Genomic DNA, 12,242 nt, shown 5'->3' on the forward strand with positions numbered 1-12,242 from the left:
ATTTAGATCACAAAGATGTGTTTTAGTATTAATTTTTAATTAATTTAGTAATTAATTAATTAATTATATTTAATTTAGTAATTAATTTTTAATTAATTTAGTATTAATTTTTAAAAATGGAAATAATCTTAATTAAATTATCAATGATTTAGTCAAAAAAATTATACTATAAATTTCATTCTAAAAATATGATTATTACAGCCACACAATAATTTTTATGTTACTAATAAAGCAAAATATCAAATTGTTTTTATCCTAAGATTGTAATGTTATAAAACTGTTTATGTAAGATACTAAGAGTTTTAAAGGAATTTAAACTTTTTATGTTGATTCAGTGGGTTGGTAGACTTGTTAGTAATTTATATCTTTTTTCTGGCTTTCTATAATTATTTTATTATTTGTGTAGTCTATGAAGTAAAAATGTAAAACATTGTTATTAGCAAAACCATAAAAGAACCTTCAAATAAAAGCTGTTAAATCTTACAGAACAGCTTGGTTATTGATACTCCAAGAATTAGGAAGCAAACAAGACCCTTTAGTGCTACAAAAGATGAATTGGCTGAATTATCTGAAGTTGAAAGTGAAGGAGATGAAAAGCCTAAACTCCGGAGACCCTGTGATCGTTCAAATGGCTATGGAAGAACTGAATGCTTTCGAGTAGAGAAAAATCTACTAGTTTATGGGTAAAATAATATTTTTAATGTTTATAGTAATCAGTCCAGTTAGAGAACATATATTGTTTTTTGATATACTTTTTATTCTGTTAAAATCAATAAAATCTATTATAAAAGTGTCCTGAATACCTGTGTTTAACACATTTTTAATATTAGAATAAAATATACCTAAGTGTTTAAATTATAAATGTATCACTAAAGTCAAATTCCTGATTAATGTTCTCAAATTTGCACATTTAATAATATAAAGTGAAGACTGTTCTTATCCATTATTGAATAAAATATATTAGAAATTATTGTACCATGGCTCTGCAATTTATCTATGAAAAATAAATTTCAGTAGGCAAATAATAATAAAGTTTTTTGTAGTTTGTCAGGGTTTTCATCATGTTGTAGTTCTCTCTAGTACTTGTCTCACTATGAACATTCATATATCTTTTTAAACCAGGTGGGGCCGATGGAGAGAGATTCTGTCTCATGGCCGTTTTAAAAGACAGCTAAATGAGCATGATGTAGAAATAATTTGCCGAGCCCTTTTAGCATATTGCCTTGTTCACTACCGAGGAGATGAGAAAATTAAAGGTTTCATATGGGATCTCATCACCCCAACTGAAGATGGGCAAACAAGAGAGCTGCAAAATCATCTAGGTAAGAATACTTACTGTTTTCTTTTTAATGGATGTTTAGTTAAGTAATATTTACATATTCTCGTAAGAAAATATTGAAGCATGACATTAAAGTAACCTGCCCTGCCTATTCAATTCCCAGTTTGAAAAAATACGAATGTTATCACTTTGGTGGGTTTTATATAATTGCTATTAAATATGTAATGGTTTGTAAATTGTTGAACCAACAGTATGCCCTAGGTGGTTTCCATCAGTAATCTTGTTTTTTTAATTCCTCCTAAGCATTTCACAGCCTGGTTATATCATAATATATTTAGCATCACTTTTAAGATCAGCATTTAGGTTTTGTCCAGTTTTAGGCAATTAAAAACAAGTTACAGTGAAGATTTTTGTATAGTTGTCCATGTGCACATGAATAATCTTTCACCAAAGTTGATATCAAGAAATAGGATTAAATTATACTATATGTATCCTTACTACCTAAAGTATACTCTGCCGATCAGCAGTAGCAGCATCTCCTGATTGCTTCTTAGAAATACAGAATCTTTTTTTAAATTTATTTATTTATTAAACATAACATACAAACACAAATATTTTTACCATATGATCATTCCGTTCTTGATGATCAATAACTCTCAATATCATCACATGGTTGTATATTCATCATCATGATAATTTCTTAGAACATATGCATCAATTCAGAAAAAGAAATAAAAACAAAACAGAAAAAAATTCATGCATACCATACCCCTGACCCCTCCCTTTCATTGATCACTGGCATTTCAGTCTACTAAATTTATTTTAACATTTGTTCCCCCTATTATTTATTTATTTTTAATCCATGTGTTTTACTCATCTGCCCACAAGGTAGGTAAAAACGCATCAGACACAAGGTTTTCACAATCACAATCACAAAGTTACGTCTTAACTAAAAAGTTTTTATCTATTTAATGCGTAAGAATAACCCCCAGGATAACTTCTCAACACGTTTGGAATCTTTCAGCCATTGACACTTTATTTTGTCTCATTTCCGCCTTTTGGTGGAGAACGTTTTCTCAATCCCTTGATGCCGAGTCCCAGCTCATTCTAGGATTTCTGTTCCACGTTGCCAGGAAAGTCCACACCCCTGGGAGTCATGTCCCATACAGAAAGGAGAAGGGCAGTGAATTTGCTTGTCATGTAGACTTGCAGGATCTTAAGCTTCAGGTTTATTGAATCAGAATCTTCATTTTAGCAAGAATCCCAATAATTAGTATACATATTAAAATTTGAGGAATATTAATATACATTTTAAATTTTGATGAGTACTTTGCTGGCTGAAATGGCTATACCAGTTTACAATAACATCAAAGGTATTTGAGAATATTTTTTTCTCCATAGCCTTGCTAATAATAATCTTATTTGCATAAAATAATTCTTGCATGGCATCAATAATTGAATTTTCTATAAAAATCTAAATAGATTCACCCTGATCTTAAATTTATATTACTATTTTATTCCAATAAATCAATAAATGTCTACTGAGTGCCTTCTATGTACTTCTTGTGCAAGGTACTAGGAAGATAAGACCCAAGATACATAATCTTCCTGAGCTTATGAAATCGTTCTGGCCAGGTAGATAGACATAATAAGGAAGTAAACAAAGTACTTAAATCGTTAATGACTGTGATAAGTACTGTGAAGTAAATAAGTGCTGAGATGGAGAACAACTGAAAGAACCTATTTAGACAGGATTGGTCAACTGAGGCCTATTTTAAGAGGAGAGAGTGAAATATAGCCATCAATGTCAAGAGCCTTCCAGCTTTCTAGGTAAAGATAGAATATTCACTCAAATATAATTAGATTCTTTCTTGAAAACACTCTTATAAATCAGTAAAGAGAAAAAATGTAAAGTATGTGCTGGTTTGAAAGGATATATATCCCCTAGAAAAGCCATGTTTTAATCAAAATCCCATTTCGTAAAGGCAGAATAATCCCTATTCAATACTGTATGTTTGAAACTGTAATCAGATCATCTCCTTGGAGATGTGATTTAATCAAGAGTGGTTGTTAAGCTGGAGTAGGTGACAACATGTCTTTATCCATTTGGGTGGATCTCAATAAGTTTCTGGAGTCCCATAAAAGAGGAAACATTTCGGAGAATGAGCGATTCAGAGAGAGCAGAGCCGAACGACATAGCCATGAGAAGCAGAGTCAACCAGCCTGCAACCTTTGGAGATGAAGAAGGAAAATGCCTCCTGGGGAGCTTCATGAAACAGGAAGCCAGGAGAAGAAGCTAGCAGATGATGCTGTGTTCAGCATCATCTGCCCTTCCAGATAAGAGAAGAACCCTGACTGTGTTCACCATTTGCCTTTCTAGATGAGAGAGAAACTCTGTTCGCCATGTGCCTTCTCATTTGAGAGAGAATCCCTGAACTTCATTGGCCTTCTTGAATCAAGGTATCTTTCCCTGGATGCCTTTGATTGGACATCTCTATAGACTTGATGTAATTGGGATACTTTCTTGGCCTTAGAACTGTAAACTAGCAACTTATTAAATTCCCCTCTTTAAAAGCCATTCCATTTCTGGTATATTGCATTCCAGCAGCTAGCAACACATCTGCCGAGATGTCAACTATGGCTGACTCATCCGCTACATCCACGCCGGCTGTGGCAATCAGGGTGATTAGCAGTGCTCAGGTGTTTGTGTTAGAGATGTTTGCTACTTCGATAATAGTGTCTTTAGAGTAAAATCCTGTGAGGAAGGGCATTCCTGTGAGTGCCAGGCTTCCAATGATGAGAGAGGAAGTAGTTAGTGGTAGTGCGTAAAATAAAATAATGTTTAACAAGGTGTTAAACATGATAAACTCTATTGGACAAAAGATCTGTTTTTTTTTCTACAAATAAGTTGGAGGAGATGAGGAGATGGAGGAGTATCTATAAACCACTGTTTCTCAATTAGAGGTGATTTTGGCTCCCTGTCCCATCCCCACTGGGCAGTAAGGAAATTTGGTAATATCTAGAGATATTTTTGGTTATCACAACTTTGGGTATGCTATTGGCATCTTGTGAGTAGAGACCAAGAGTGCTGCTGAATGTCATACAATGCACAGTACAGCTCTCCACAATGAAGAACTAGGCAACTCATAATATCAAATGTTGAGAAAATTGAAAAACCATTTTAAAACCTAGAAGAGATTGAAGAGGTATCAACCAATTGTAGTGTGTAATGCATATTTAGATTCTGATTGAAACAGAGAACTCAAAAGCAATTTTTATTATCTTTATTAGATAATTAGAAATGTGAATACCAAATATTAAAGCATTGCATTTTTAGGACTGATAATGGTATTGTAGTTGTGTTGTGTTTTTGTTTTTTTTAAATCTTTTTATATGTTGCTAAAAATACTAAATTATTAATGAGTGAAATGATAGCTATCTAGGATATTTTTCAGAATAATACAGGAGATGGGGAGTGAATGAGATGTAGGTAACAAAATATGCCATGACTTGATAAGAATTATTGAGGTTGGATGACAGGGGATGTAGGTATCCATCATACTATTACATCTACTTTTGTATATGTTTACATTCCGTAATTTAAAAATAAATAAATAAATAGGCGTAGCGCTTGCTTGGGCGGCAAATATACTAAAATTAGAATGATACAGAGAAGATTAGCATGGCCCCTGTGGATGACATGCAAATTCTTGAAGCATCCCATATTTTTCAAACAAAGCTAATACAAAGAAAGAAAATTAGAAACCAGTCTCTTTAATGTATAGAGATGCAAAAATCCTCACAAAATACTTGCAAATCAAATTCAACAGCAGATTAAAAGATTTATACACCATGATCAAGTGGGATTTATTCCAGGTATGCGGTGCTGGTTCAACATAAGAAAATCAATTGATGTAATACACCATATCAATAAATCAGAGTGGAAAAACCACATGATCATCTTGATTGATGCAGAAAAGGGATTTTATAAAATTTAACATCCTTTCTTGATGAAAAGACTTCAAAGGATGGGAATAGAAGGGAGCTTCCTCAACATGATAAAGGGAATATATGAAAAATACATAGCAAACATACTCAGTGGGGAAAGAACCAAAGCTTTTCCACACAGATCCAGAAGAAGATAAGGATGCCCACTGTCACCATTGTTAATCAACATTGTGCTGGAAGTTCTAGCTAGAGCAATTCAGGAAGAAAAAGAAATAAAAGGCATCCAATTGAAAAGGAAGAAGTAAAACTTTTATTCTTTGCAGATGACATAATTACTCTATGTAGAAAATCTCCCAAAATATACAACAAAGCTATGAGAACTAATAATATTGGAATGTGATAACGTACAAGATCAACACAAAAGAATCAGTAGTGTTTCTATAGTAATGAACAATCTGAGGAGGAAATCAAGAAAAGAATTTCATTTACAGTAGCAACCAAAAGAATCAAATATTTAGGAATAAATTTAACTGACATAAAAGACCTATTTATAGAAAAGTATAAGAAATTGCCAAAAAAAATCAAAGAAGACCTAAATAAATGGAAGAGCATACTATGTTCATGGATTGGAAGACTAAATATAGTTAAGATGTCAGTTCTACTCAAATTGATTTATAAATTCAATGCAATACCAATTAAAATCCCAACTGCTTACCTTGCAGAAATGGAAAAAACAATAACCAAATTTATTTGTAAGGGCAGTTGCTCCCAAATAGCTAAAAATATATTGAGAAAGAGGAATAAAGTAGGAAGTGTCACACTGCCTGATTTTAAAGCATATTATTACAAAATTAAAGTGGTCAAAACAGCACGATACTGGTATAATGATACATATACTGACCAGTGGAATTGAATTGAGTATTCAGAAATAGACCCCACTCATATGGACAATTGATTTATTTTTATTTTTATTGTATAATATAACATATATACAAAGCAAAGAAAGAAAAAAGCGGTAGTTTTCAAATACTCTTCAACAAGTAATTACTGGACAGATCTGGACTATTGATTTTTGATAAAGTGGTCAAGCCAGCTCACCAGAGACAGAGCAGCCTCTTCAATAAATGCTGTTTGAAGAACTGGATATCCATATCCAAAAGAATGAAGGGGACACCTATCTCACACCTTATACAAAAATTAACTCAAGATGGATCAAAGGCCTAAACATTAGAGCTAAGGACATAAAACTTTCAGAAAAAAATGTAGGGAAATATCTTAAAGGTCTTGTAATAGGAGGTGGTTTCCTAGACCTTACACATGAGCAATGAAAGTAGAAATAGATAAATGGGATCTCCTTAAAATTTAACACTTTCGTACTTCAAAGGACTTTGTCAGAAAAGTTAAAAGGAAGTCTAGGCAGTGGAAGGCAATATTTGGAAATTATTGATAAGTGTTTAATAATCAGAATATATAAAAAGAACCTAAAACTCAACAACAAAAAGATAAACAACCCAGTTAAAAAATGGACAAAAGACATGGGCAGACACGTAAAAAGAGGAAGTGCAAGTGGCTAAAAATATGTGAAAAGATGCTCAACTTCACTTGCTATTAGGGAAATGCAAATCAAAACTGCAATGAGGGGCAGGCCATGGTGACTCAGCAGGCAGAGTTCTCGCCTGCCATGCCAGAGACCCGGGTTTATTCCTGGTACCTGCCCATGTAAAAAAAAAAAAAAAAAAAAAGGTGCACGGGTGGTTCAGTGGTAGAATGCTCACCTTCCACGCAGGAGACCCGGGTTCGATTCCCGGACCATGCACCTAAAAAAAAAAAGCCACAATGAGAATTCATCTCACATCCACTAGAATAGCCATTATTAAAAAAACAGAAAGCTACAAGTGCTGGAGAAGATGTGGAGAAAGCACACTGTTGGTGGGAATGTAAAGTATTACACCCACTCAGGAGGGCTGTTTGATGTTTCCTTAAGAAACTAAGCATAGAATTGCCGTATGATCCAGGAATCCTTTTAGTAGGTATATATTCAGAGGAATTGAAGGCAGATATAAAGAATGGACATTGGCGCACTCATGTTTATAGTGGCATTATTCGTGATTGCCGAGACATGGAAACAGCCCAAGTGTCCATCAGTGGAGAAATGGCTAAACAAAGTGTGGTATATACGTATGATGGAATATTTCGCAGTGTTAAGACAGAATAAAGTCATGAAGAGGCAACAACATGGATGAATCTTGAGAACATTAAGTTGAGTGAAATTAGCCAGAAACAAAAGGGGACAAATGCTGTATATGTATATATTCATAAATATGAACTAATATTAATGAGTGAACTTTGAGAGTTGAGAACACAGGTTTTCAGGAGATAGAAAGACGTTAGAGATTGGGCATTTGATGTTGAAGGAGTTCAGAATGTTTAACAGGATTGATTGAATAAATTAAAAAATGGATAGCACAATGCTGTCTGATGGTAACACAATATTGTAAGTACAGTGAACAAATAGTAAACACCAGAGGGAAAGATAGAAGATAGAGACTAGGACTGTATAAATAAGTGAAACCTATAGTGGTCAATGATAGTGATTAGATGTACAAATATAAAAATGCTTTTGCATGAGGCAGAACAAATGAATGTCAACATTGCAAAGTGTTGAAAATAGTATGGTGTGTAGAAAAAATACAGTCAATGCAACCTAGAGTCTATAGTTAACAGTAGCATTGTAATATGCTTTTAGCAAATGTAACAAAGGCAATAAAGCAAAGCGAAATGTTGCTAAGACAGGCATATAAGTGAGGGTTATAGAGTTCTTGGTGATTGTGTTGGGGGTTCTCCTTTTTATTTTATTTTTATTTTTAATTTTTTCTTCCTCTTCCTCTTTCTTTGTGGAAGAAATGGAAATGCCCTCAGATTGTGGTGGTGAATGCATAACTATGTGACTATACCAGGAACCACTGATTGTTTATTTAGGATGGATTGTATGGTATGTGATTAAAACTATTCATAAAATAAACAGAAATATATGAGTGATAGAAAAATGTGGTGAGAGCGATGTACTGTTCACTACTCACTGTTGATTGGAAAGTAGAATGGTGCAATCCTTCTGGAGGACAGTGTGGCAGCTAAGTACAGGATTGCTGTATGGTCCTGCAACCCCTTTATTAGGTATATACTTGTAAGAACTCAAAGCAGGCACATGAATGGACATTTCCACACTGGTGTTCATGGTAGCAATATTCACAGTTTGCAATGGATGTGTGGCTTAAGGGTATGATGGAGGAATGGAAGGGGGAACTGTGATGTGTACATATAATGGAGTATTGAGTGGCTACAAGGAGTGAAGTTGTGAGGCCTGCAACTAGGTGAATGGACCTTGAGGTAGAGTATATTGAGTGTAATAAACCAGAAATAAAAAGAAAATGTTATAGCGCCCCACTAGCCTCACTTATATGGGCTAACTATAATGTGCTAACTATGAAAATTGAATACAAGAGCCTGGGTTATCAGGGGAAGGCTTATTGTAAAGCTTCCTAGATTGTAAGCTCTTACAGCAATCACATCTATTCCTGAGTTCTAGCAGTTATTTCTAAATTCTGAGATACTGAACTCTTAGTATTATAATCTCAATCATTCCCTGGAACTTCCGGTATTTGTGTGACACCTGAGACTCAGAGCTAGAGTTCTATAGCTCTGAAAGTTACCATTACCCCTTACAGTAACTGTTTAGAAGCTGAAAAAGAAATCAGACTTCAATTAGAGATATGAATGAAGCTAATATGCTTAGGACTAAGGTAAGTTCAACTAAAGGGGTGAAAGATATTGACTGTGTTTAAAACATGAACTTCTGTGTGAGACTAAAGGAAGAGATATTTATTTGGTGCAAAATTTACATTTTGTGTAGTACACTATCTAATTTAACTTACCTGATCAATTTATTAGCACACCATAATTACATGGAAACTTGTCTATGGGCAGTTGATCTTTGATAACGCAGTCAAGTCAACTCATCTGGGACAAAACAGTCTCTTCAATAAATGGTGCCTAGAGAGCTAGATAACCACATGCAAAAGAATGAAAGAGGATCCATGTCTCACACCCTACAAAAAATAACTCAAAATGGATCAAAGACCTAAACATTAGATCTAAGACCATAAAACTTTTAGAAGAAAATATAGGGAAACATCTTATAACTCCTATAATAGGTGGCGGTTTCCTAGACCTTGCAGCTAAAGCATGAGCAATAAATAAATAAATAAATAAATAAATAAATAAATAAATAAATAGGAACTCCTCAAAATTAAACACTTTTGTGCATCAAAGAACTATCTAATATAACTTACTTGGTCAATTTATTCACACACCATAATAACATGGAAACTTGAATTGAGAGTGAGATCTTGCTGGTGTGTACAGGTTAGTGTGATCCCCCAATACATCCCAGGGTAATTTGGTGAGAGTAAAAAGCCTACACAATGGGAGACAATATTTGGAAACAATATAACAGATAAAGGTCTAGTATCCAGAATATATAAAGAGGTTGTTCAACGCAACAACAAAAAGACAAAATGGGCAAAAGACTTGAACAGACACTTCTCAGAAGAGGAAATACAGATGGACAAAAGGACATGAAAAGATGCTCAACTTCTCTGGCTATTAGGGAAATGCAAATCAAAATCACAATGAGATATCATCTCACACCCACCAGAATGGCCATTATCAATAAAATAGAAAACGACATGTGCTGGAGAGGATGTGGAGAAAGAGGCACACTTATCCACTGTTGGTGGGAATGTCAAGTGGTACAACCACTGTGGAAGGCAGTTTGGTGGTTCCTCAGGAAGCTAAGTATAGAATTGCCATATGACCTGGCGGTACCATTGCTAGGTATCTACTCAGAGGATGTGAGGGCAAAGACACAAATGGACGTTTGCATACCAGTGTTTATAGCAGCATTATTTACAGTTGCCAAGAGATGGAAACTGCCCAAATGTCCATCAACAGACAAATGGCTAAATAAGCTGTGGTATATACATATGATGGAATATTATGCAACTGTAAGATAGAATAAAGTTATGAAATATATAGCAACATGGATGGACCTTGTGCTGGTTGAAATGATGTATGGACCCTGGAAAAACCATGTTTTAATGCTAATCCCATTTTGTAAAGGCAGCCGTTTCTTCTAATCCCTGTTCCATATTGTATCTTTGAAACTGTAATTAGATAATCTCCCTGGATATGTGATTTAATCAAGAGTGATTATTAAACTGGATTAATAGAGGCGTGTCTCCACTCATTTGGATGGGTCTTGATAAGTTTCTGAAGTCCTGTAAAAGAGGAAACATTTTGGAGAATGGAGATTTGGAGAGAGCAGAGAACGCTGCAGCACCACAAAGCAGAGAGTCCACAAGCCAGCGACCTTTGGAGATGAAGAAGGAAAACGCTTCCTGGGGAGCTTCATGAAACCAGAAGCCAGGAGAGAAGAAGCTAGCAGACGATGCTGTGTTCACCATATGTCCTTCCAGATAAGAGAGGAACCCTGACCATGTTCACCATATACCTTTCCAGATGAGAGAGAAACTCTAAACTTCATTGGCCTTCTTGAATCAAGGTATCTTTCCCTGGATTCATTTCTATAGGCTTGCTTTACTGGGACATTTTCTTGACCTTAGAACTGTAAACTAGCAACTTATTAAATTCCCCTTTTTAAAAGCCATTCTGTTTCTGTTATATTGCATTCCAGCAGCTAGCAAACTAGAACAGACCTGAAGGAAATTATGCTGAGTGAAATTAGCCAAAAAGAAAAGGGCAAATATTGTATGATCTCACTGATATGAACTAACATTAATGAATGAACTTGGATAATTTCAGTTAAGAACAGAGGTCTTCAGGAGATAGAAATAGGGTAGATATTGGGTAATTGGAATCGAAGGGATACAGATTGTGCAACAGGACTGATTGTAAAAATTCAGAAATGGATAGCACAATACTACCTAATATGGTAATGTTAGAACACTGAATGTAGCTGAATGTGAGAATGATAGAGGGAGGAGGGCTGGGGGCACAAATGAAATCAGAAGGAAAGATATACGGTAAAGACTGAGATAGTGTAATCTAGGAATGCCTACAGTGTATGATAGTGACTAAATGTACAAATTTTAAAATGTTTTGCATGAGGAAGAACAAATGTCAATAATGCAGGGTGTTGAAAATAGATGGTAATTAATATTTTAAAACTTTAATTTATGTGTGAGGCTAAAGCAAAAAATGTTTATTTGGTACAAAATTTTTATTTTGACTAGTGCATTTCCTAATATAACTTATGTGGACAGATTAATTGATTACCATAAGTGCATGGAACCTTGAGTAGGGCATGAGATTTTGTAGGTTTGTCCAGAGTGATACCTTGATAAATCCCAGAAGAATTTTAACAGTGAATTAAAAAGTATTTGCAGAGTCCCCTTGGGTAAATGCTGAGAAAGGGGGAAAATTCAACTTCCCGAAGTGGAGAATTCTTGATATTCTCACAAGCAGTAGGGACAACCAAAGCAATAGGCTGAGCCCCCAATCTTGGAGTTTGTTCATATGAAACATAACCCCACAAAGGATAGGCTAAGCCTACTTAAAATTAGGCCTAAGAGTCACCCCCAAGAGAACCTCTTTTGTTGCTCAGATGTGGCCTCTCTCTCTCTGCCAACATGACAAGTAAACTCAGTGCACTCCCCCTCTCTATGTGGGACATGACTCCCAGGGGTGTGGACCTTCCTAGCAACGTGGTACAGAAATCCTAGAATGAGCTGGACTCAGCACCAAGGGATTGAGAAAACCTTCTTGACCGAGTGGAAGTGCAAAATGAGACAAAATAAAGTGTCAATGGCTGAGAGATTCCAAACAGAGTCAAGAGGTTATCCTGGAGGTTATTCTTATGTATTAAATAGATATCACCCTTTTAGTTTAGGCGTAACAGAGAGGCTGGAGGGAACTGCCTGAAAATGTAGAGCTGTGT

General features: G+C 35.0%; 1 protein-coding gene and 1 pseudogene across 10 annotated transcripts in view; both read left to right on the forward strand.

Annotated features, from left to right (window-relative positions):
• CHD9 (chromodomain helicase DNA binding protein 9) overlaps positions 1–12,242 on the forward strand; it is a 298,663-nt gene that overhangs the window by 215,984 nt on the left and 70,437 nt on the right. For all 10 annotated transcript variants that reach the window (XM_077132437.1, XM_077132435.1, XM_077132440.1 and 7 more), the window contains 2 exons: positions 487–683; positions 1,123–1,322. In XM_077132437.1, the coding sequence (XP_076988552.1) occupies positions 487–683; positions 1,123–1,322 (397 nt within the window). The remainder of the gene's footprint in view (positions 1–486; positions 684–1,122; positions 1,323–12,242) is intronic.
• On the forward strand, positions 4,911–5,009 carry LOC143660431 (U6 spliceosomal RNA; annotated as a pseudogene).

This window comes from Tamandua tetradactyla, chromosome 16 (assembly GCF_023851605.1).
Source record: "Tamandua tetradactyla isolate mTamTet1 chromosome 16, mTamTet1.pri, whole genome shotgun sequence".
Taxonomy (NCBI): Eukaryota; Metazoa; Chordata; class Mammalia; order Pilosa; family Myrmecophagidae; genus Tamandua; species Tamandua tetradactyla.